The following is a 27,890-nucleotide window of genomic DNA, read 5'->3' on the forward strand; positions in this document are numbered from 1 at the left end:
TGTTCCATAATTTCCATCGTTTTGACGGATGTCATAAAAGCACATGCGCAAATTTATTTCATAGTATGGTCACTGGATTCACTTTTATGAGATGTTCTCGCAGTTTAAATTTCGCTGTTATGTAAATAACAAAGTTAGGACGCCCTTACGCGGAAACTTATTAACGAGCTCCTAGCGAGTTTATAATTTTGTGGTGTCTGTCCGTCCGTCCGTCCGTCCGTCTGTCCGTTAGCATGATAACTCATAAACGAATGGACCGATTACGATGAAATTTTGCAGGTGGATTCTTTATCAAATTTGTAGATCGGAGTTCGTGAATTGTCAATGTAGCCCAAAAAATAAAGTAGGCCCTTTTGACATCTCCGTTGTTATGAACCATCGAGATAGTATAAATGGAGACGCTATTTAGCATCTAAACAATACTATTAAAATGGGACCTGTGGGCGGGGCTTAGTGTCGTACCAATATGGCCGACTTGCCAGGGCCGGATCCTATTGTTTTTAAGCTTAATTACCAAATGTAATAATGTGTTACAAATATGGAACGATTATAAAAAAAGTTTAAGTTTTTTTGTGTAGGTGCGAATGGGGTAGTTTTAAAAGCTATCAGTAAATATCAAATGACTAAGTACCTATACCTAAATTTTCTTGGTGCAATTGAATTGTGAAAGTTAAGTTGACAAATGGTGCATAATAGGTACCTACAATATGCATAGGTCGGCTTTATCGTGATTAAATTGACAGTAAGTAGGTACCTAAACTAAATGCTGAAATTCTATCAATACTAGCCTGTATTGTGTTTGTACTTACCTATGAAAAGTTATTCCAGTTATTTTCTTTTTGTCAATCCCATCCCGGGCATAACAACTCCGCACAGCACAACACACCATGTCGATAAAACGCAATTTATATAAATAGACCGCAATAATTACGGAAATAATTCGAAAATCACAACACAACACAAAATCTGACGGATGACGGATGTGTAGTAACAATATGGCGGACCGGGTCCCGCTTTGGTCACTTGATGTCGTCTCCATTTATACTATCTCGATGTTATGAACCGAATTGCATGAAATTCAATATGCGCATAGCTTTAGCCGTATAAAACGCAATTCTAAAAGTTGAGCCTAATCGATCAGCATTCACAGTGCCCTTTGCCGTTTGCGCATCTCGACCATTTACAGACCGAATTGCAAACTTTCTTATTTATGAAGGTATTTAAATGAAATTTGATACATAGCCACTTGGAATAATAGCAAATTTAACGCCAATTTCAAAATTTGGCTTTGCGCATGTGCAGTGCCAACTTTCTTATTTATGGAGGGATTTAAATAAAATTTGATACATAGCCACTTGGAATAAAAGTAAATTTAACGCCAGTTTCAAATTTTGGTTTTGCGCATGCGCAGTGCCAACTTTCTTATTTATGGAGGCATTCAAATGAAATGTCATACATACAGGGTGATTCCTATAGTACCTGCCACCGTTTGGGAGCGTGTAGGTGGTGCGTAGGGGAGTATTTTGATATAGGACACTTGGGGTCGGAAATCCAAAATAAGGGTGCCAGAGCCAAATTTACCTTCTGGAATTTCGCGCCTGTAGGTAGGCAACCCAACCGGCCGGCGGTGCACACGGAGCGATCTTAGGCGGCGATGTGTGGCTGACACTTGATCAGAATTTTGTTTAAACCCACGAAATCCCGTCTGCAACGACGCGTATCAAGTGAATAAACACTATGGCAATAGTATAATAATAGTTGGCTAGATGTAGGAAGTGCATTGAGAACAACGGTGGCCACGTTGAACACTTGTAAACGTTTTTGACTGTCGTTTTCCCTCCTTCCCTCCCATGTCGCTTCCTCGCGCTTACTCGCTCTGCATCGCTCCGCGCGAAACGTCGGTCGGTTGGGTTGCCTACATACAGGCGTGAAATTCCAGAAGATAAATTTGGTTCTGGCGCCCTTATTTTAGATTTCCGACCCCAAGTGTTCTATATCAAAATACTCCCCTAGGCACCCCCTATACGCTCCCAAACGGTGGCAGGTACTATAGGAATCACCCTGTATACACTTTAAATAAAAGCAAAACTAACATCAGGTTTAAAATTTGGTTTTGCACATGCTATAGCCATACAGAGGAGCTCGTTTGCTATATTTGTTTAATTTTTTAACTTTTCTTTTCTTCTTGCCCGCGACAATCCGCGTTTCATACAAAAAGTGCTATCATAGTTTCCTGGAAAGTATTTTTAGTGCACTTTCACTTTGATGCATTTGGGTGTATAGCCCGGATTTAATACTTGTGCGTCCCTAGCCCCGAAAAAAATTGCCGCTCGTAATTTATTTATTTATTTTGCCTTTATTTTTTAGTGGGCGGGGTTTCAGCCGAGGCTGCTCTACCAACCCAACCCACTATACATTTACAAATATCCATGCCCGAACCCGGATTCGAACCAGGGACCCTGTACCGCAGTCGAGCTTCCACTGAACTGCGCTACACGGGCCGACCAAATTAATTACTTTTGTGAGAAATATTGAGTAACCCATAAACTACGGGGTTTAGACACAGAAAATCATTTATAAAAATTAAAGACAATACATAAGATAACCGAATAGCGAAATAAAATAGTGGTAGTTCCATTTGAAAAAAAATATTTATGGCACTTTGAAATTCAGAAATTCTAGCGTTTCATTGTGAACACCCTGTATCACTAATTCTAACTTTCTCATTATCAAAGTGTCGCTATATTTACCCGGATTAACATTATTATTTAAATTTTATTCTTTAACTTCTAAGAGGGTCACTACGATTCATCAAAGTGAGGTTTGCTTATGGGGAAATTGGGAACAAAATTAATAAGATGGCAACATTGACCACAAACAAAAAATGAAAGAGTTTCAATATGTAAACGTTAACCAATGACATCGAAACAACAAAAAACGAGACAAAAAATATGCGGTGTTCTGTTTTAAAAAATCAGCACCCTGTACATTTCAAAATAATTTCTATAAACACTCAACCATCTATAATAGTTGAGATTTGTACAAAACGTTTTTTATATATTTTTTACCAGGTATAAGCTAGGAAAGACCGACGCCCTGTTGCAGGACCCTGTATGATTAATTATTGCAACTCTTCTTTTGTTAAGCCGAAATTATCATAAGTGTGCATTTTTAGCGCATTTCCACAAAAATAAAAAAAAAATGCGCTATTGTGGCCACTTTGTCCGTCCGTCCGTCCGCTCGTTTTGCGATGCTACTAGTTCTTTATCTTAAGAGCTATTGTTCTACTTTTTGCGCTATTTGGTTCGTTATGGTGTCGAGTCTTGTACCAAGGAAGGAATTTTTTCTGTACCGCTTACAAAAAAAAGTTATTGTAAAAAAAACAAAAAACCGTTTTTTACATGTTCCATAATTTTACACTTTTGCCGTTTATTAACGATCCTAGAGATCGTTTATAATTTTGCATTACTATCTGTCGTCTGCCTGTTGGTCTGTCCGTCTGTTCCTTTGTCTGTCCGTCCATCTATCTGTCTGTGTGAACGATAACTTTGTTTAGAAATGTTCGATCGCTTTTACATCTCCGTTAGTTATGAACTGAATTGCATGAAATTCAATAGGGGCATAGCTTTAGCCATATAATACGCAATGCCAAAAGTTGGATCGAATCGATTCAAAATTCACAGTGCCCTTTTCGCATCTCGACCATTTATAAACCGAATTGCAAACTTTTTACTTATAAAAGTATTTGAATGAAATTTGATACATATGCACTTGGAATAAAGGAAAATCAAACGCCAATTTCAAAATTTGGTTTTGCGCATGCGCAGAGCCAACTTTTTTATTTGTGGAAGAATTTACACGAAATTTGATACATAGGCACTTGGGATAAAGGAAAATCAAACGCCAATTTCAAAATTTGGTTTTGCATGCATACGCAGTGCCAAGTTTTTTATTTATGGAAGAATTTAAAGGAAATTTGATACATAGGCACTTGGAATAAAGGAAAATCTAGCGCCAGTCTCAAAATTTTATTTTGCGCATGCGCAGTGCCAACTTTTTTATCTATTGAACCATTTAAGTGAAATTTGATACTTAGGCGCTTGGAACAAAGGAAAATCTAACATTAGTTTTGCGCATGCGCAGTTCCAACTTTCTTATTTAGAAAAGCATTGAAATGAAATTCTTCTCATAAACTGAAATTGAAGTAGCACGTTAAAAATGGATTTTAACAGAAGTTGCATCTTATAAATGGGAAATGAATGCAAGTGGAAATGCGCTTTATGTAAATCGTTTACGATTACTTTTTAACTTGTTTAAAATTGGCGTGGCAACCGTGCGCCCCTTGGAACGATGCGCTCCTAGGCCCGGACCTTATTAAATTTGTCAGGAAATCGTCGTATTTAATATAAAATTTCAATTTTCATATAGAACGTCTGATTAATGTCAATCTGTCAGTGATGACAGGAGTCATTAGGCATTACCAATGTGATACAAGCACAATGCGACCGGAAAAGTGACAGGTGCAGCCGATGTGATAGGGCTTAGGGAAACTAGTCAAATAACGTATTGCTGCTACTGTACTGTTATGGGAACTAAAATTACCTGACATAAAGAAGGCGTGAAATTGAAGGTTTCATGATGATTTCGGATAAATGAGATTTATCATCAGCAAAATTTATTACATAACTAGCAGACCCGACACACTTTCCTGTCAGTCGATGTCCCGCTCTCGGATGGGACATAGGCTCGGAATCAGAAATCAGAAAACAATTTGTTAGTTTAGTTATGGAATTCAATTTTCACAAGTGCCCATAATTATCAAGACGTAATCAGAAACCTTGGCGAAAGAGTGACGTGTTCGTATTTAATAGTCACTTCGTTTAGGATCAAGTTCTGCGAGTATCGATTATTATGAAGAGTGTCTATTCCTTCAACTATATCACATGCAGCATAATATGGCATTATCTTTTTTTTTGTTTTTAGGAATTTAAAAATTGATGTACAAAAACCATTATATTTAAATCTAACGCTTTTATTTTTACGTTTACCGCCGCCTTGCTCATATGTTACTATCAATTGTATTGTATCTTACATTTTTTGACGCACGCCCTAAATTTAAATAAATAAACTATTCACTCACCTACCTCACATTGTTTTATGTTTATTTTGGTTCAACAAAGGGTTTTTAATTATGTTAAGCGCGTTCATGAGAAAGTTGTGGTATACCCATGTAATTACAACAATGTGTATTTTTTACTACAATTATAAATCATGTTTATCTTCGTCGGTGTGTTAAAGCTAATACTACACTCGACGAATATAACAAAGGCAATATCATATTTCCGTGTGTTAATATTTTAATAAGTACATTAATTAAATCGGATAAGTACAGTGGATTCAAAGAAAACAGCTCCGCCCCGTATCGATACCATTACAGATTATTCATATGATATATTACAATGTACGAGTACTATGCCTTATAATTATATTCAAATTGTACATAACCAAATTACTGTATGGACCTAAGCATCGTATGTGAAATTACGTAAGTAAATGGAGCTAATATGACAAAAAATGCATGCGACTTCTACAGGGATCATAGCAAGACACTAAACACATCTCAGGTTATACTATTCTGAATGCGTACAACAATTAGATATTAGGTGTAAGCGGTCTTCAGTGGTATGATGGACCAAAACATACTTTTTTCCAAATAATCAAAAAATGATGTACTCTTGGGAGTTATGTAGCCAAATGTCCCAACGTTGTGTGTTTTTACAGAATCTCTTTTAAAAAAATTAAACAGAATAGCAAACGAGCTCCTGTGTATGGCTATAGCATGTGCAAAACCAAATTTTAAACCTGATGTTAGTTTTGCTTTTATTTAACGTGTATATGTATGAAATTTCATTTGAATGCCTCCATAAATAAGAAAGTTGGCACTGCGCATGCGCAAAACCAAATTTTAAACTTGTGTTAAATTTTCTTTTATTCCAAGTGGCTATGTATCAAATTTCATTTAAATCCCTCCATAAATGAGAAAGTTGGCACTGCGCATGCGCAAAACCAAATTTTGAAAACTGGCGTTAAATTTGTTTTTATTCCAAGTGGCTATGTATCAAATTTCATGTAAATACCTTCATAAATAAGAAGGTTTGTAATTCGGTCTGTAAATGGTCGAGATACGCAAAATGGCACTGTGAATGCTGATCGATTAGGCTCAACTTTTGGAATTGTGTTTAATATGGCTAAAGCAATGCGCATATTGAATTTCATGCAATTCGGTTCATAACTAACGAAGATGTCAAAAGGGCCTACTTTATTTTTTGGGCTACATTGCCAATTCACGAACTCCGATCTACAAATTTGATAAAGAATCCACCTGCAAAATTTCATCGTGATCGGTCCATTCGTTTATGAGTTATCGTGCTAACGGACGGACGGACGGACAGACACCGCAAAATTATAAACTCGCTAGGAGCTCGTTAATAAATTACCAAAACATTACTTAGGGTGAGAGCGAATTTAAGGCGGGTAGAATAGTTATTCAGGAATCATCTACTATACCTCTAAAATAGAGTTGCTTAGTGCCTTATACTGTGTCGCCATCGTATGTAATATGGGTACAGTGACTGTATAAACACAGTGTAGTCAAAATGCTCCATGTCGGCCAGGTTTTTCACAATTTATCGTTGAGGTGATTGGTTTAACCAAATTGGTAGATTTTGCTATGGTTACAATAATGCTAGCTCACAATTGTGTCCAGCAAGATAAATACATCACCTTCGTTTCCCGGTTAATTGCTACCAATCCAGTGTATTTGACCAAAACATGGCGGATCTCCCAATTACCAATAGAAAATAGCACCACACTGTCACTATAAAGTCACCGTAGATAAGGGCAGCCAGTCACGCGACCGACAGAGCAACTACAGATTATTTATTCAATAACCAGCGACCATTCTTGACCACCAGTGGTATCCGGTCTGGTCGTGGGATAGAGACACCGTTATGGGGATGTCCAGGAATACAGAGAACCTGCAACTCTATTTTATAGTATGATTGCAATAGTTTTCGGATGGTAAGGTAGGAGTCTCAAAAAAACAAATCGAATAACAATTTACAGTGAATATTTGCGAACCCCTTCCTTAGTTTTACCGATCCATATTTTCAGTTTCCCAAACCACATACCTACAGGTAATTCTATCTAGGCGAAATTAGAAGATGTCGAATGATTTCCAAGGATATTAATCGAAATTCAAGGATATCCTTGAGAATCTCCGGATGTCCGAAGATATCTGGTGGATATTCATGTAACTACTACAGATTTCTTGAAAAAAAAAATGTCTTAGATCTTAGATTTAGTCGAGAGCAGTTCGTCTCTTAAGCATCTGGAGAACTTAAGTTTCATTTCTCAAAATCTATTCAATGGATCAAAAAATATCCCTAAATTGTATAGCCTACGCCCCAGTATAAAGTATTACCATCTTACACCTTGTCGAAGGCATGGTTCTGGAGGAGGAGCATCATAGTCCGATGTTCCGGGCGAAACGGATGAATATGTGCATGAAATTCATATGAAGGATACACACCTATTGTACAGGGACCTTACTATATTCCTCTGGCTCATAGACCTGCGATCGATGCGGAATTAACACGAATGGAGAAGAGATGCCTATCCCTATACAAGCGTCTCGGTCTTCTGCAAATATTGTATGAGTTCAACGTTTTCTGGAACTTCGAGGGCGAGTCAAATGAAAGTGAACCAATGCGAATATATGACAAACAACGTACTTTATTTAAAAGTAGCCTCCATGAATATACTGTCCTAAGTATCTGAACATCTAGTGTACTTTGATACATTTTTATGAAATTTTCAGGACAGTTGTATTTATTTCGAAATAATAAACGATGGAAATTTGAACAATTTTCCTGAAAATTTCATCAAAATTGATCAAAAGTGCATTTGGTGTTCAGGTAGGTACTTATGGCGGGCAGTATATTTGGACATTTGTCCCACTGACTAACGAGCCGCGTGATTTCTTTCTCGAAAATGTGAAAGTCGCTACAAATCTGGACGATATGGAGGATGTTGCAGTGTTTACTTGAAATTTGACAATTTTTGACAATTTTGTCTTAACCACATCAGTGACATGGGGACGGGCATTATCGTATAGCAGGAACACAGCATTCGTCAATTCGTCGGCAGATTTCACATACTTTGCACCAAGCCTTCACAATGGCCAATGAGATGCAATGCACCATACACGGCAGTCATACAGCTACTAATTTCGTATTGGGGAACACCTTCAGCTGTTAAAAACCTGACCACAATGACACGTATGAGCGCATTACATTAAGGATTCAGGTTTTGTTCGATCTGTCTCCTTTCCCGACAGTGTTCCATCCAGGTCTTCGAGGACAAAAGAAATTCTGAAACCTGTAGCTGCTTCGCTACAAGGTCTGGCATCCTTTATGGTACCAGTGTTTGCCTTTTTTGAGCCACTTCCCTTGGGAGTGCTGCCATCAGACCGGCGTCGCTTTTGCGCCCCAGCATCAGCTTTAGTAGCACCAAATGGGAAGTCCGGTTCCCTAGAGCCCCCGGTAGGAACCTCACCTTTTTTAGTTCCCCGAGAATTTTTTGGGCTCTCCGGTACTAGGTGCTTCGGGAGTAGTTTTTGTGTTTTTTTGTTTTTCTTCTTTGTCCATATGAAAAAGCATTATGCGGGTCACTCTGTAATTGGGCGAAAGCCTGTTGAGGGCTCAGAACAAGAGAGGGATAATAAATAAATAAATCAATAATAAATAATGAATCCCACGAGTATGGAGGAATGGAATTGTCACACGTACGTGCGGAGCCCCCTGCTCACGAGTAATCTAACTCAAAATAGACTAGAGCCTGCACATCTACACTACATCAGAAAGCTTTTAGTGAAAATTTGAAGTCTCTAGCTATTGTAATTGCTGAGATCTCAGTCGGACAGCCAGCCGGCAATAACGAATATAATAGCGTATTTTTTTCCAAAAATGCGCTAAAAACGGATCAAATGCATGGCATAGATGGCTATAATCGGCATTCAACTCTACACGAATTTGTTTTAAAGGATAATCTGCGTCTGCTATGGAAACAGTAACTTGATTATTTAATGTCAAATTAGGATTAGCTATTAGTCTTTATTTTTATTATTAGCATCAAATTGTCATCTTTTAACATAAAAATGTCAGAAAATATAAAGGTGGCAACGTCAAAATTTTATTTGTGAAACATCCTGTAATGTGTTGTACAATTTCTCCGTTAGATATCGGCATTGTCGTCCCCATTCTTTGAAGTCGAATCCCTTCTTATGTAATTCCCCACCTGTTTGTGATTCTCTTTGTCCCTATAAAAGCGTGATTGTCGAGCCTTCCAGGGAGATTAATTCCTTTTCCTCTTACCGACCAGAACCAGAACCAGATTCCAGTCTGACTTACGACGATACACGAAACCGCAAGATCAAATGGTACTCGATTTTGGACCGTGATCATGCAAAGGAAGTGGATACATTTATACTTTTTGTTGTAATTATTCATACATCTATACGTACCTATTGTTACAAAAGAAATGCAAAACAAGAGTAAAACACTAACCAAGGCAAAACTTCTCATGGTATCTTGGGTAATAGTCAGAAGTTGCTTGTGTTTGCCTTGGATCTTAAAATGTGTACATTTATCTCGACATTTATTGTATTGTCTTTGAATCACTCCTACGAATACGAAAAAAGTTAATCGAATATTGAAGAAACTCTTTCTTTGAGTTTTAACTTCCCACTAAATTGAAGCAAACGTTGATGGTATTGTAAAGCGTGATCTCTATGAATTTCTAGGTTAGTTTAGGATTTGCCACAATTTGGTACCGCCTGTTTACGTAAGCAGCATAAAATACGCGTACGAATAAATCATGTGGGTACCTACCACCTAAAGAATGCGTTTCACTGAACCAACCTCGAAATTCCACAGGTTCACAAATTGGTGTTGCGCGGATGATTCCGCTGTCAAACCGCCGCATTTCATTTCGGAATTGATCTATAGTCCAGAATTGATTCATTGCAATCGTTTATTTCGAGCATTAGCTAAAACGCTTTCGTTGAAAATTAATGCGCCCAGTTTGAGATTCTTTAGATTTTGTCGGCGGGGTCGCAGCCCTTATTAAGAATTAAATATTATCATAAATCATTTTTTACTTTTGTTATGCGGAGGGTATTGTTGTTACTGATACCGTAGTTTGATGAACGTTATTTTAATGATTGGTAAGACGGGATTGAATTAACGTAAACTTTGCCCTTGTAAAATAGTGATGACATTTTAATGAGATTTGTTAATCTTTCTTTGTTATTAGTTAATATCCATCAATAGCGGTAATAGGGTTGGATGGTTGGCGTGGGATGCCGAGTTTAGCGTTCTTAATAGACACATCAGAACGTTCTAATTTAGTGTTCTTTACAATTTATCACTGTTCAACGAATGAGTTTGAGATTCTTTTAACAATTTAACCGTCTACCAAGTCGCTCGCAATTTGTTTAAGAAGGGTACCTACTAAACTAGCGTTTGTTTCAGATTTAACAATGCCATAACCGAATTTCTTAGATCCAACAGCGTGAACGAAGGTGAGTAATTTTAAATGTATAGGTACTGTAAGCTACATTTCAGTTTGTCAAATTAATTATTTATCTTAATTACGTGTAGATAAATCAGAATTAATTTTCTCGGTTAACACAGTTGGGAATGATCTTTCCCGGCAGTGTTTGAGCTTGGTAGTACATCTCTCTACCATGATCATCTAGATAAGATCGCATCCAATATTTCAAAACATACGATGTAGTAACATAAATAATCAGTAGTACGAGTTTCTTAAGAATTTTAATTCATTGTCTGTTCACTGGTAGTCACTTCTGTATACATAAACTGCTTCCAAAGAAGCATCATCGATGCGGCATAACCAAACCAACACAAAGTATATTTTTCAAATTTTAACTGTACTGGTCTTGCTTTTCTTAAAAGAATTTTACGTGGGCGGACTGGACACTTACTTATCTCTCTACTCTCTAATTATCTAAGAGCTTTATCAAGTTTGGTGTTTCTTGTACCTCAACTTCCAATACAATGTGTGCACAGCACATTCTTACGCGGACAATATTTTAATCCACCTGTATTAAACAACCTGTTAGATAAAATGAAAGGGCAACGCTCTAATGTTTAGAAAAATCGAAATAATGTACTTCCTTATCGTATACATAAATATATACAGAAGCATTGTATTCTGTTATTTAACGCTTTTCCATTCTGCGTTACGTGTATGCGACCATACGAGCGTAAAAGTTGCATTAATTCGCAAGACACTGCATAAAACGCGTGTCATTTTTAACAAGTTAAAAAGTAATCGTAAACGATTTACATAAAGCGCATTTCCACTTGCATTCATTTCCCATTTATAAGATGCAACTTCTGTTAAAATCGTAAAAATCCGGCCACAAATATGAAAGTTAGCGTTGCACATGGGCAATCCATTGTTGACGTGCTACTTCAATTTCAGTTTATGAGAAGAATTTCATTTCAATGCTTTTCTAAATAAGAAAGTTGGAACTGCGCATGCGCAAACCTAAATTTTGAAACTAATTGTTAGATTTTCCTTTGTTCCAAGCGCCTAAGTATCAAATTTCACTTAAATGGTGCCATAGATAAAAAAGTTGGCACTGCGCATGCGCAAAAGAAAATTTTGAGACTGGCGCTCGATGATCCTTTATTCCAAGTGCCGATGTATCAAATTTAATTTAAATTCTTCCGTAAATAAAATAGTTGGCACTGCGCATGCGCAAAACCAAATTTTGAAATTGGCGTTTGATTTTCCTTTATCCCAAGTGCCTATGTATCAAATTTCGTGTAAATTCTTCCGCAAATAAAAAAGTTGGCACTGCGCATGCGCAAAACCACATTTTGAAATTGGCGTTTGATTTTTCTTTATTACAAGTGCCTATGTATCAAATTTCATTCAAATACTTTTATAAGTAAAAAAGTTTGCAATTCGGTTTATAAATGGTCGAGATGCGAAAAGGGCACTGTGAATTTTGAATCGATCCGATTCAACTTTTGGCATTGCGTATTATATGGCTAAAGCTATGCCCATATTGAATTTCATGCAATTCAGTTCATAACTAACGGAGATGTAAAAGCGATCGAACATTTCTAAACTAAGTTATCGTTCACACGGACAGATAGATGGACAGACAGACAAAGGAACAGACGGAGAGACCAACCGGCAGGCGACAGATAGCAATGCAAAATTATAAACGATCTCTAGGATCGTTAATAAACGGCAAAAGTGTAAAATTATGGAACATGTAAAAAACGGTTTTTTTGTTTTTTTTATAATAACTTTTTTTGTAAGCGGTACAAAAAAAATTCCTTCCTTGGTACAAGACTCGACACCATAACGAACCAAATAGCGAAAAAAGTAGAACAATAGCTCTTAAGATAAAGAACTAGTAGCGTCGCAAAGTTATCGGACGGACGGACGGACGGACGGACGGACGGACGGACAAAGTGGCCACAATAGCGCATTTTTTTTTAATTTTTGTGATGATTCAATATAAGATACAGGGTGTCCAAGATAAAATTAGGTGTTCGAACCTGGGTTGAGGTGAATTTTTCATCTGTGGCAGAGATGGGAATTACCTTAGACTCGATTCGATTTTCATATCGAGCATTCTGCCGGCTACTCAGAATTAGGTTTTCCTGCAGTTTTCCTAATTCGTAAGGTAAATACCGGAGTAGTATAGAACAACCTAAGACCTTCTGCAGAGACATCTTTAAAAAGCATTATGGGGGTCACTCTGTAATTGGGCGCAAGCCTGTTGAGGGCCCAGAACGAGAGAGGAATAAATAAATAAATAAAAACGAAACCGATGAGGTACGAAAACGATTTGTGGTATTGATTGAAGAACTGGAAGAGAGTGATGTGTCGTCTGTGGTAACACAAGATTTACTTGCTAGTAGGGTAGGTTGGGGAGAGCTGCTACACCACTCCAAGGTTACCACAAGTTCAAGGTCGAGGTCATGGTTACTTCAAAGTCGAGGTCATGGTTACTTCAAGATTACCACACATTCAAGGCCGAGGTGACTACCACTCTTCAAGTACCATACAGTTAAACGAGTCACCCTTCACCAGGATACATTAAACACAAGTAATTTTTAACGTACATATATATTTTTTAAGATACAGAGCTCATACTTTAAAAAATACAGATATATTGATGTCAAAATGAATATTAAAGAAATTGTTCACACTTTGGAGGTTTTCAATATACGGTGGACAGCTTCGGCTTGAATGTGTGGTAATCTTGAAGTAACCATGACCTCGACCTTGAAATAACTATGACCTCGACCTTGAAGTAACCATGACATCGACCTTGAAGTAACCATGACCTCGACCTTGAAGTAACCATGACCTCGACCTCGACATTGAACGTGTGGTAACCTTGGAGTGGTGTAGCAGCTCTCCCCAGCCTACTCTACTCTTGCTGTTCCACAATCGTCTCGCAAAAAAGCCCCTGAAACATGTGAAAATACTGGTACGACGAAAGTTCCAGTTAAGCCATCGACATTGGATGGAAAAGCACCGTGGTCCACCTACTTGGAACAGCCGCCGCAGAAAGGAATAAGTGGAGAGTGGAAGAGAAGGCAACGTTCCTGATAGTTGCACTTACGTGGAGATGCGTTGTATGTTTTGCGTACGATTCCAGAACACCTGCAAAAGGATTTTGAACAAATAGTATCACAGTTAGAAGCTCGGTTTGGGAGAACATTTGCAATTGCGCAAAGATCAGGCTAAACTTTGCAAGAACTTGAAGCCGATATAACCCGGTTGACAAGATTGGCGTATACTACGGCTCCAGATAGCTTTATAGGGTAGCTGGAGGTGCAGACGTTCATTGATGGTGTTCTGGATGTGGAAGCGCTACAAGTTCTCAAACTTGCACGACATGAAATGCTGGAATAGGCTTTGGCACACGCCCTTGAGTTTGACGCTCCAAAGAAAACGTCTTGTGGTAATGCTCGCGTGCATCATTGATACAGAAGAAAAAAACGAGAATTTAAAAGAAATAATGAAAATATAACTGGAACAGCAACGGACATAACGACGGGAACTCCGATGCTGGGGCTGTGGTAAAAACGGGCACATTAAAATAAATTGCCCTGGCAGGTCAACGACCAATAAGCAGGAAAACTAGAACGGGTCGATGCGAAGGGGAGAAGATTGACCAACCTGAGTTAGGTATGTATGCCCCGGAGAAAGACATCCAAGTCGCATTTGGATTTTTGTAGATCTCAAACAAGCTCTCAAGTCCTCTCTAAAGCGGAAAGTAATTACTGTGTCACACGAAGAGAACTGCTAGCTGTCATAAATCGATCGAACATTTCCATAAGTATGGGATATGGTCAGAAGCAATTTAAGAGTCCAGAAAGTCAAGTTGCTAAATGGATGGAAAGACTTTGTAACACCGTGCGGGACGAAACTATCGTAATGCCGATGCCTTATCTAGAAAACCAAACTGGAAAGTGGAAGAGAAAAGGTCAATCTGGGAAGAGGTATCTCGATATGGTGCGGTATTAAAGGCGTATTGGGCTCAGTGGGTCTCGTTACGGTTAGAAGATGGTCTTTTTAAGAGAGTTCTGATGATTTTACTACTGCAAATGTACAGCTAGTGATACTGATACCGAAGACCAGGAAGTCTAAAGTTCAACGACAGATACATGATGGTATATCGGGAGAACATCTAGGAGTGACGAAAACTCTAGTTAAGGTGCGGGAACGATTCAACTGGTGAGTTGCAAACAAAATGTGAAGGGATTGTGAAAAAAAATGCAATGTGTGCCACAACCAACTGTGGGTTCCATTTGAAAGAATAGCCATTGATATCGCAGGCCTCTTCCCAGAGACAACTGTCGGAAACAAATACATCTTGGACTGTTTCAGTAAATGGACATCAGAAGCATATCTATGCTCTACCAAATCAAGTAACGACAACTGTGTCAGACGTTTTGGTGAAAGAACTTTTGGCAGATTTGGAGTACCCCTGAAACTACACTCTTACATGCGACGAAATTTTGAGTCCGCGCTATTCCAAAGCCTGTGCCAAGGGCATTCACAAGACCAGAACCACTGGTTTACACCCACAGTCAGATGGAATGGTAGAACGCATGAATAAGACAATAGGGAAGTACTTGTCAAAAGTTGTGCCCAACCATAAACATAATTGGGATGAATATCTTCATTTGCTCCCACTGGCGAACCGTTCTGCGGTGCAGGAATTAAGAGTCCGGCTTGCGTACTGTTTGGCCGACATCTCCGGTTGCCGTGTGATTTGAAGTTTGGTACAAAGTCCGCGATAATATGCAGTTAGCTAGCGACAGAGTGACAGTGCAGTACGACGTTAAGATCCAAGCTGGTGGTTATCAACTTGGAGATCTGGTTTGGTTGTATCGTCTCCAGAGGAGACGCGGGCTATCCCCGAAATTAGAAAGAGCTTGGGAAGGACCGTATACAGTCGACTTAATATATTTTGTTTTATTTATTTTATTTGATAATGAACGAATACGGATGTGATCTATTCTTTTCGATAAATATAACGTGAACATTCTGAAGCTTGAACACTTGAGAACATTCTAGAAAAAATGTTTCCTATGAAAATCGAATTGTGTTTCGAGTTTGTTCCAACTTAGATGCACTTATGTTATGTTATAAATTTTTAAGTGATCAATAATAATTACTGCTGTAAATTAATCAATTTTAAGATTGTTATAAATTTATTGTTAGTTAATTATAAATAAATGAAACCACGTAATTAATTTTACGTTATAGTATGATAACTAGAAGCGAAAGATTCCTTTTAATGACCAAGTAATGCATCCTGTATGGAACTCTTAAGATCCTTATTTTACTGCTATCAACAGCACTGGCATGATGCACCGAAATATTTTCACACACTATGTACATTCATTCTGTTTATCAAGTTAACGGGGAACTTTGTATTGCAGATACTTTAATTGGTGTACATTGCACCCATGGATTGAATAGAACTGGATACTTTATATGCAGATATTTAGTGGAACAGTGCAAATGGACTCCTGAACAATCTGTTAAAGGTATGTCAATAAAACGTACATGTTTATTAGATTGCCATTTGCCACGTCGTGGCTTAAAATATTTGCAGTATTTTTTGGTTTTGGCTAAAAATTACATATCAAATGAAGAGAAACTTGAAGTGGTTTTGTCTATCTATTCAATGTGTGTCTTTCCATACCTTCACGAGTATGTTTGGACTAATTTACACAACTGCTTCAATTCGGTTTTTTAAATCCATCCTCTGGGTTTCTCTGCAATTGCGAATAAATCTTTCGTCTTTATACAAGAGATTGGCGTTTTTAACATTTTAAATTTGCTTTATTGGCTTTGGGGTGTTTGAACAGTTTGCAAGCGCTATATTTGCATCTCTCTACGGAAGGCTTTAACCCCTACCTCCATGAGATGGAAGGCGGTCAACGAAGTGCAGGCTATAAGTGTCTGCGCATAGCAATAAAATCTTGTGCACGGGTAACGGAGTGTAACCCTCTGTACTTGTATTTCATTCTGCATGTTTAAACGACAGGAAGGTAGGTACTCGTCCACTCTGTCTCGATCCTCGCCTTCTCACTCCTCTATTTTCATAGAGGCTTTGTTACCAAGCATTGTCCCTTACCCTGATTCCCCTCATACCATCTTAGTTATTTATTTTGCCTCAACCGCAGTAATGAAGTAATTTATGACTCCTTATTATAACAATTTAATTTTTATTTTCTTTTTTCAGTTATTCTTTGCCTTTCTCCTTTTTTTATTCCTTCCTTTTTCGCTCCTTCCTTCCTGCTTAAACCCGGTAGCTCAGATGGTACCGCATGATTAACTTCGATCGCACTCTTTAACTGTAGATATGGGAAACATTGTTATACATAGGCGTAGAACTGTTCCAGTTATACTTTTATTTGAAAATGGTAACAAATTATAACATCCATTCGCATTTTTGATTGTCCATAATTACCAATATCATTTTGTTTTAGCATTTGAAATTGCCCGTGGACATAAGATAGAGCGAGAAGTGTATATAAGAGAAATAAACAAACACTTCAGTCAAATTAGCGGGCAGTCTGAAACGTATCCGAATAAGCGAAGTCGTACTTATTCTAACGTCGCGTCGGAAAGCACTAATGTCAACCTCTCTAGTGCTACACGACCTTTTCGAAATAATCCTCAAAGAGACAGAAGACACCAAACACGTACTAAAAATAAGCAGAATCATTTTCAAGAGGAACCACTTTCGTGGCGAAATCCCAAGGACAGGCAAAATTTATCAGTAAACCCTCGCTCCAGTTGCTGGAACAACAGAAATACTGCTCAAACATTACATTTAAACAAACCCTCTGCCGATTATTACCAGGTTTCTAATGTTCATGATGGTTTGTCCAACTGGGGAAATCTACATGAACGTCCCAACTGGAGGAATCGTGAAACGCCAACTGTTAATAATCCGAGTATGAGCCAGTGGAGATGTCGACGTAATTATAACAATCACGATCGTGCCTACTATGGTACGCCTAATTGAAGATTAAAAATTTGATGTCCAAAATGACTATTTCAGCTGAAATTAAAATAGCAACTCGTTTATTGTTTTATTTCGATCTAGTTGTGTATATCTGTTGAGTCTGTTTCGGTAATTAGTAAGTAGGTGCGAGGCCATACAGGCCGATCCTACACATTTCCTAAGGTTAATCGAGTTTTATGCAACTGGAACTGGCCCTAAATGGTTTACAGTTTGTCGAAAAAAGAGCAAGGTAACTTTTACAGTTTAGTAAATTTTTGACATGGATTTATAAATGAGTTGAAATAATAATCGTTACATTATTTTAATTCATGATCAAATTTTATATGAAACCTTCACTTAGATAGTACGTTGGTTGCTCTGAAAATTTCTACAAAATGACAGCTACTCAGATATTAGAAAAACTTAGTTTATAGTTCTTCAGAATGTTCTCTCTTTAGCTTAACGCATTTATACTGCTGTGTAAACAATGTCGGGTTGGAGGTTCAGGTTTAGGGTCACTCACCTGAAGCGGTGTAAAAAAGATTATTTCCTAGAATCATTAAGGATAGGAAAATTTTCGTTATCAATTTGTTTTGTTAATTCATTTATGTGACAGTTCAGATTTAATTTATTGGGTATTTCGTTTATTTTTTATAAAATATTAACGTAATTATCTAGAGATAAGGATGCTTAAAAAACTTTGTTTTCGTAAAAAATGTATTTTAGATAATATAATTCCGCGTAAAGTTTGCCTACGTGACTCGAGAAAGCGTCCTCTAGCAAGGTGTTGATAAGTTTGTCGAGTTGCAAATTTAAGAAGAGCAAATCTAGTGCTTTACGTCACGGTTAAGTGCGTTGTTTTCCTTTCGCAATTAGTGTTCTGTGTACCCGGATTTGTATTTGGATTTGTAACCGGAAACTGTAAATAGTCTTTCTTGATTTTGTTTAATTTGCACTTGAACGTATATGCGGAGTATGTTCACATGGACGCTGTTGTAGTTCAATATTGATAAGTGGGATTTTTTGTTTACTTTCACTTGTGTGTGTAGAATACATTTCGTTTGTGTAAAATCATGCAAATCGTGGGTTTATTCGATCCTTTTAACGATCCAGATAGATGTCTCATGCTGATCGTGGCCATTATCTGCTTTAGAATCCGGAGTTTGATGTTAAATTTAAAATTTTTTTATTGTGTCGGGATTCGGATGTGTTCTGGGAGAGATTTAATTAGAGAGCTGGTTAGGTTTAAGGTATGTCACACAATTATTGTCTCCTTTCATCATTTTCCGAACAGAAGCAGTATTTTTTTCAGTCATGGCAGAGATTAGACATCTCTCATGGAATTCGTCAAATAAAGTAACATAGCTGGATTCATATAAACTTACAGGTGCGGCTGCAGTAGGTAAGTACTTTTTACGAAATTGCTGAGGTACTGACACATCTCGGTGCCTTTTAGCAAGTGTCGTATCCATATGTCGGTGCCTGAATAAGCCTCATTTAAATTAATCAAGTTACGCCTCTTTATATTTCTCAGTCAACGAATAAAACGAAATAGGAGTGTCTATAATAGGTAGGTCTTTTGGATGGCATTGCGGTTTCTGTTTGTCGACAATTGGGCGGTGGTCGTTTCGGTAAGTATTTTCTGGCGGAAATGCACGTAGATATTTAATAAAAATAAACATGACGTGATGTAGTTTGACATGTAGACCTACTTTGATCGAATGACCCAGTTTTCTTTAGAAGATGGGGTAGGATTACGAAATATTACTTCCAATTTGCAATTGTTATGTGGAAACTACGAGTAAAACGACAATTCAGCACTACACACAACGTTAAATTAGTCAGTTACCAAGTTGCAAATATGCAAATTACCTATCGTATTCATTATGAAATCTAGAAAACACTATTAATAATAATAACGGTCTTTATTGTTTTAGTTAGTCACGAAAAATACACTGCCAAGGGCGAGATTCAGGAGTAGAAAGTCTACCCCGCAGCTCTTCCATCTAACCCATAATGATTCCACTTAATCGACAATGTTGTGGTCATTAGTAGGTAGAGATATAACACGGATTTTACTAGACATTGAATCACGGGAAAGAAATAAAAATATTAACAATAAGATAAAATAAGAAACAAAATTGAAAAGAGCTCTAATTATTATTGCCGTAGCAACTTCGAAATAATGCGAGTTCTAAATGTTTTGAAAGTGTACTTACTGATTTTAATTATTGATGTAAAAGTCATTGGCACTGGGGTTGCAGGTAAAAAAAACTCGCAATGAGAGAGTGCTTTGCACCCATTTGGTTCCACGCAATCTGTAATAAGACGTCAGTTTTAACTAAATAATTTCGATTATCTTTGATAGATTTATTTCAAATTAAAAAACTAACATTATAACTTAACCTTTACCCCCTCCCTTGCCTAACTCATTGGGGCGGCAAGTTTGTATTCCGCCCCGGGCACCAATGACAGACGGTACGCCACTGAGAGTTCGGAGCTCTGCTTTAAACGGACGGACAGACAAAGTCTTTGTCCGTCACCCGTTCCATAATTTTACACTTTTGCCGTTTTGGATACATAGGCGCTTGGAACAAAGGAAAATCTAACGTTAGTTTCAAAATTTAGATTTGCGCATGCGCAGTTCCAACTTTCTTATTTAGAAAAGCATTGAAATGAAATTCTTCTTATAAATTGAAATTGAAGTAGCACTTCAAAAATGGATTGCACATTTGCAACGCTAGCTTCCATATTTGTGGCCGGATTTTTACGATTTTAACAGAAGTTGCATCTTACAAATGGGAAATGAATGCAAGTGGAAATGCGCTTTATGTAAATCGTTTACGATTACTTTTTAACTTGTTAGGTTTAAATGACTGTGGGTAACTGCATGATTTATACCGTCTAGTAAGAAAGTGTACTTATTATTTGCATCTGTAAGATCAGGGAAGCCCTTATTCACCTTTGTACTAGGTCTACTATATCTTTTTGTTGGGGTGTTATGGGAAGGGAAGGAGGGGCATTCAATGTAACTGAACCTTAAAGTACGTAATTATCAAAACTACAAATAAGTAAATATGAAAGCATTATTAGAGACAATCGTTAGGTACCTTGTTAGGTACTGATGGGAATGTGTTGCGAAAGCGAAACTAGTGAGGTCATAAACATTACCAAATGATATGAAAACTACACTGACCACTATGATGTACACTACAGGGTGTTCGAAACGTATAGGGCTTGGACACATGTTATATAACGTTGCGCTCTGCATCTTGAAAATGTGCAGGTGTAGTTCGTCATAAGTTTCTTTAATTTGTTTTCCTAATCAAAATCAAACGATGAAATAAAATTCGTTTGTCTGTTTACGCAGCATCCCACCATTCAATTGAGAAATTGGGTTGACAAAATAAGATTATTACCACAGATTAACTAATTACTGTTAATAAAGGTGCATTTGAAATTCGTGTTCGTTGCTTTCATACTGTGCGTCGTAAGAAACAATTTATATTTAAAGTATTTAATTATATAAACAACCTTCTGCAAATGCAAAAATAAAATCCGTCTAGACTCTAGAGCTTTCCATTTTCTTGCCCCTTTCGCCCCTTTGGGAAGTACTTATAAAGTTGTAAAGACTCATATTAGACAAATAATTTATCTTTGTTGGATCTAATCCAAATACTTGTTGAGTATGTCCATTTGTATTACTATCGGTTAAATAATTATAACTTTTATGTTGCCAAAACCCAACAGATTCTCATATTTTATTCGAGAAAGCATACGATTCGGAACTCCTAATTGTTTTAGCAAAGCTTCTATTCCACTGCAATTATTATTTATTAGACATAGAGACCAGGAAAAATAATTTATGGGTAGCGATTTATGGTGACATTTCCACTAAAATAGGAATAGTAAAAAGTGTAAGTTAATAAATTAGATACTTAATTCTCATTGTCAACACAATCTCGTCGTATCTTCCTTGCCTGTCAACAAATTCGACTAATAACAACTTAAGGGAGAACAATAGCACCTTTAGTATTAGCGTTTTGTAAAAAAAACCGGACAACAATCGTAAGAATAAAAATTATGAGGGTCGTTTATATACAACAAAAATCGATTAGAGTTAAGTACTAAAAAACTTGTAGTAAACGTTTAAATTCGATAAAAATCATTGATATTATTAATACGGCAACATCAATTTCACAATCTACTTTGTGTTGCGCATTTTTTAAGTGGAACTTGGTAAATTTACGGCACCGATAAGAATGTATAGGCGCCGCCGGTTGAAAGTTGCTCGACACCGGAAGATTGTTAAAAATCTTTGTTAACCCACACTATCGTACCATCAAGAATCTATAAATTGTTATTTTTAGTTATCGATTAAATAGATGCCTTTCTTTAAACCCATCCTTTTAGTACTTAATTAGTGCGCACCACTACACGGAAGCAGGGAATGTGAGAGATGTTCGAGATTAAAAAAAGAGTGTTTTGTTTAAAATTCTTTTACGGCTCAAACTTAGACGGATACCGTCCCAACCTGCCTTTCCAATTAAGCAACATCTCGTGCGGGAAGCCTTTTTTAAGTTTTATCATAACAAAAAGACTTCGACACCATATTTCAACGTATGCCGTGAGAAGTCTACGCAACAAAACGCCTACCGGTCAATAATTTCGCAATTCGTTTTAATTTATGAGATGATACCTCCACGGGGAGCACAACTTTTAAATATGTGATATAAATATAGCCTTTTGTATGAAACCGGACAAGAATCCAATAAAATTAAGTCAATGGCGGTTAAACTCTCATTAACCTTCGTTATTCATCATTCTTAATTCTTCTTCACGAGTTATAACTGTTGAGTATTAAAAATATTATAGCCCTATATAACACTCCAATCTTGGATGCTTTCTTTGGATCAGGAATTTTTGCTATTTAGGTAAAATGTTTAATCCATATTTCTTCTAACTTCACTTACAATGAAATCGACAATAGAAAATGAGGGTGGGTCATTAGTGCGTGGATGGAAGATTATATTGCATAATCAAATTTAAGAGAAACACTGAAATTAAGGAAAATAGTGTCAATTAATTTTATAATTTCACTAGTGTGCAATTTATTGTATCAAAAATCATCAAAAATTTATTAGTGAATCTATATACTTAAAAAAGTTTCGTGGGGATACAGAATTAAAGGTCACAATTATTTTCCTTAATTTGAGTTTTTCTCTTAAATTTGATTATGTGATATAATAAGTTTTATGCTGCTATATCCGAAAAAGTATACACTTTAATAATATGTAATGAAAGCTAGTAGTGGCTATTAAAAAATATGCCCCCTTGACCATGCAGTCGTACGCCACTGACCACAAATTTAAAGTACACAGATTGTTAGATATTTTTTTATAGTTTTGGATACCATTCAAAGCTTTTTAAACAAAATGTTGCTTGCAAGGTATATCCAGTGTTCCAAACGCAACGTTCATAGCTGCGGTTTTTATGCCGATAGGTGGCGAAGGAGTAGAATGCCACCTAAATTTTAAGCATGCAAATAGGTTTTTTTTACGAATTGATAGATTATTTTTGAATATCGTATTCGATAAAGGACGGTTTGGTTTAGGTCTTACAGAATTTACACGCAAATCTATAACACAATAAACCCTAAAGAGCGTTTAAAAAAGCGGCAGACCACCTCGGTGTGACCCCACGGTGTCAATGGATTTGACCCATTTTCAAATGGCTTGTTACATGTGGTATGGAGTGTGGTATATATGATAACTGTGCAAAGTTTGAATCGAATAGGTTCAAGCGTTTGGCACAGACAGAGAGGCGTGACCCCAAGGGGTCATTGGATTTGACCCATTTTCAATAGGCTTATTACTTGTGGCATATTATAGGTCAACTGTGCAAAGTTTGAACCAAATCGGTCCGAGCGTTTGACGGTTATCATGTTCACGGACAGACGGACACCATCGACTCTCCTATAAAGCTTGCATCGCTTTGCTCTGCCGCTTAAACCGCTACAAAACCGGAGGTCGGGTTGAGGTAGGAATTTTTCATCTGTGGCAGAGATGGGAATTTCCTTAGATCAGTTTCGAGCATTCTGCTGGCTACTTCTAATTAGGTTTCCTTGCAGTTTTCCTAATTCGTGAGGTAAATATCGGAGTAGTATATGTAGAACAACTTAGGAGCTTCTGTAGGGGTACCTCTAAAAAGCATTATGTGGGTCACTCTTGTATTTGGACGTAATCCTGTTGAGGGCCTAGAACAAGAGGGACAATGAATACCTAAATAAATAAACAAGGGCACTAGATATTGAAACCTTCAGTTTGCAGAATGTGATGAATTAGTTGCCTTACCACTAGAATGTAGTAACAAAGGAGCATTATTGTTAGGATATCTGAGGGAATAAATTATATCTTGTCTATCCCTTCTGTAAATCCACCTTGTATAACGCGTAATCTATTCTCGTGTAGCGCAAAGTGGCAAATTATTATTAAAGGTTTTTAACATCGGTCACTTTAAGAATCCAAGTCCAGCCGAGAAGCGACTGCGCAATTCAAGACTCCAAATCAAAACTTTCGCAAAACTAACTGAAAAACCCATGCGACGTATCCCCACAAATACTAATACAAAGAATGCAATTCGAAAAATTGGGATATCCCCACTTACCTGTGCTTGGGTTTTACAATTGCAATACAAGAAATAATATGCCACGACTATGATTTTCTATCAATCACATACCACATCAAGCTAGCTAGGTGCCCTATTTCTGTCGCATCCACAAAAAAAATCCCACAGCCTATACTCTCTCTGGATTCTTCACTGAGCTGGAAGCAACACATAAACACAATTTGCAAGGCGTGTGCCAAAAATTGCTATGCTTTGATACGTTTAAGTCAAATATCAAGTAAACATGTTACCAAGACATTTTATTATGCACACTTTGAAGCAAAAATACGCTACGCTGTTGTGTGTTGGGGTTTGGCACCTACAACAAGACGGGTTTTCATTCTTCAAAAAAGGGCATTAAGAGCTATGTTTGGTCTCAAGAAATTTGAATCCTGCAAAATAGTATATTATATACCGCGGGACTGAAGTAGTACTTTTAATCCCGAAGGTAAAGTTTATGGCCCGACCGAAGGGAGGGCCATAATTTACCTGAGGGATTAAGACCACTACTTCAGTCGCAAGGTATATACGATATTTTTCGTACTTCCGAAACCGAAACACTTAATATGTATGGAGTTACAGAACGCGTTCCTTCAAAAAATCGCTGCTTGACAAGTTACCAAAGGAACGTTGCGTTGGTATGACAATCCCTATGCTATGGTAACAAAAATTATTTGGAAACTGTCATTGCTAGTGTCATAATTTTGGTGGTGGGTGACAAAGGTGTATTTGATATTGATAAAAAGCAGCCAAACTAGGTATAGAATTGATACCACCGAAATCCAAAAAAACTATATGAGCAGCAGTACGATGCGTTTAAGAAGTAGTGCGCGCATACAAAATGTGGAACAACCTACTGAAATTGCCTTGTTAGTAATTTCATCCTTCCGGGATTTTCGTCTAAATTTAATCCCGGCGGGACAAAAAGTGACACTTCAGTACTTGTCATAATGGAGTGAAGTTCTTACTTTAGTCCCGGAAGTACGAAAAAACCTTTATTGAGGAACAAATATTAACGTTTCCTAGTATATTTATCTTAGAACTACTAAAATTTGTTAAATTCAATATAAGTGATTTTAGTCTTAAAAACTCGCACCATACGCATTCAACTAGGAATGGCTCTAATTTGTCACTTACTTTTCACAAAATGTCTCTGTTTACGTCAAATCCTTATTATGTAGGGCCGTTAGTATATAACAAGGTACCAGAACATGTAAAAACCCTAACTACTAGCAAATTTGTGTGCGAGGTTAAAAAAATACTTTTAAGAAACGCTTTTTATTCCGTCCAAGATTATTTAAATTTTAAACATTAATGTAGGTAAATGTGTTGCTTTTTAAATTGTTTTTAATGTGTTATATGTTACATATGTTTGTTTTATACGACTTGTCTTATATCCAAATCTTGTGATCAACTAGACCAAATATATATTATTATTATTCTCTTGCTCAACTGAAAGTTCATCACGCGCATCTGCTTGAGAGCCTCCTCGAGTTATTGAATTATTAATATTCTCGCTTAACCCCATTGGCGTACCTGTGTCTTTCACCTTTAATGAAATGCCTAAAATATACAGTGATATTCATGTAGAAGTAGACATAGGGATTTCCTATAGGAATTTCCTATGTCTACTTTTACATGATAAAAAGTCTCCTGAAAGACGCGTAATTTTATGCAACCAAAAAAACATCTCGAAACAAATAAAGATCTGGCTGTCATATTAATTATTAAATGAATATTGTTGCGTTAGCTTCACAGAAAATAAATCTCTTAAGCCGCTTTAACTGTTATCGGCACTATACCAATTGGAAATATCAACTTTTTCTTTAGTTGAATACATCGCACACGAACCGAAATTAGAATAGGGAAGTCAAAGCGATAATATTCAAATTAATTAATAAGACAAGCAGATCCTCATTTGTTGTAGGTAGTTACTTTCGTTGCATAAAATTAGGCGTCTTTCAGGAGACTCAGCCGTCCAATTAGCTACTAAAACTACCATCACTGAAACAACAATATGTACTGACTCATTATATGCTATACATGAAATTGACCAACTATTTCCCCGAAATCCAATAACACAGAAGATTCAAGACACTATAACTAAACACAAACAAAAATGCAACTTCACTATAATGTGGATTCCATCTCACTGCAATATAAAGGGCAACGAAGCAGCCAACTCAGCAGCGCAAGCAGCAGCCAAGAAAATAGAAATAGACAAACCATTTGTCCTGGCAGAAGACCTAAAGTCAGTTTATAATAGCAGAATAAAAGACAAATGGGAAAGACACTGGAGTCTCCAAACCACGACACTAAGGACTACAGAGCCAACAGTCAGATTAACCACCTTCGACCACCTAACTAGAGGAGAAGCTTCAGTACTGAGAAGAATACGAATAGAACATACCGCAATAACCCATTCACACCTAATAAAACAAGAAAACCAGCCGACATGTGACAATTAATGTGGAAACCAACTCACCGTAAACCACATATTTGGGTGCCCATCCTATAAAAACGCAAAAGAACTATTTAACATCCCGGACTCCATTGAACTTCAATCAATCAACTCACAAAGAATTATAGGTTATATGAAAAATATTAACATGTATTACAATTTACAACATTTAAAGAATTGTCCCAACATATAAGGCGCTAATAATCATAGCAATTTAAGCGCCAAATAAATTACTAAATAAATAAATAAAAATATATGTTTGTACAAAATTTTAAAAAAACCTGTATATTACTGAACAGAGAACTATATGGATGGTAATTCAGAAGGGCGAGGAGGCAATATTTTCATACTATAAATTGTCAGTTAAAGGATTAAAGGCGCCTTGTTTCAGCTTTTTTTCCAATATAATAGTATACTTACATAATAAAACTATATTCGATAAATATGGACCGCTCTGCAAAGGTATTTTGTAATAATAAAGCCATTCGTTAAACATCTTCAACATTGCAATGCGGTGTACGGTATAAATAAGCACCCTATCATGAATTCAGTATACCATTGCATTTTACAAATGATTGTCCTCGTCTAGGCGAATTAACAAAATTCACGAAGTCGAATTCTGTATGGACTCTCTTGCATAAGTCAAGGCGATGCACTTACATTGAATGCCAATTTCCAACTTTTTTGAATCCTAAAGTGAGCACAAGACAGCTAAATGGCAAAATTTATTTAGTTTGTGATCAAGCATCAGGAGGTCTCAAAACTCGTCTAACTTTACTGATTCATTATAGATCTGCTTGTACAAGTTACACCAGAGGTATTTCCTGATCTAAACTTTTGTTACCACCACCTTCAACAGCACTCGTATTATGTCTCAGTCATAAGGAGTTAAGTTTTAGAATACAACGCGTGTAAAGTGGCGATAGCCAAAGTACTAGACGAAATTATCCCCATATTGATTCCCGATTATATTTTAGAAAAATGGTGACAATTATTACTTTATATTTTTTCTCATTTATACCAACATTATAGTAATCGACGTTACAAAACTTGCGTAAATAACAATTAATTATAGTTAGGTATCTAAAAATTCATAGAAATCCGAGCACGTGATTG

The 27,890-nt window shown here is 36.9% G+C and overlaps 1 protein-coding gene across 1 annotated transcript in view; it reads left to right on the forward strand.

The window, feature by feature from the left end:
• The window catches only part of LOC116163839 (RNA/RNP complex-1-interacting phosphatase), a 32,320-nt gene extending 14,590 nt beyond the window's left edge, over positions 1-17,730 (forward strand). The window contains exons 5-7 of the mRNA XM_031477969.1: positions 10,593-10,642; positions 16,071-16,178; positions 17,127-17,730. Coding sequence (XP_031333829.1) covers positions 10,593-10,642; positions 16,071-16,178; positions 17,127-17,668 — 700 coding nt within the window. The 3' untranslated portion in view covers positions 17,669-17,730. The remainder of the gene's footprint in view (positions 1-10,592; positions 10,643-16,070; positions 16,179-17,126) is intronic.
• Positions 17,731-27,890: the final 10,160 nt, after the last annotated feature.

This window comes from Photinus pyralis, unplaced genomic scaffold, assembly GCF_008802855.1.
Source record: "Photinus pyralis isolate 1611_PpyrPB1 unplaced genomic scaffold, Ppyr1.3 Ppyr1.4_LG2, whole genome shotgun sequence".
NCBI classification, from domain to species: Eukaryota; Metazoa; Arthropoda; class Insecta; order Coleoptera; family Lampyridae; genus Photinus; species Photinus pyralis.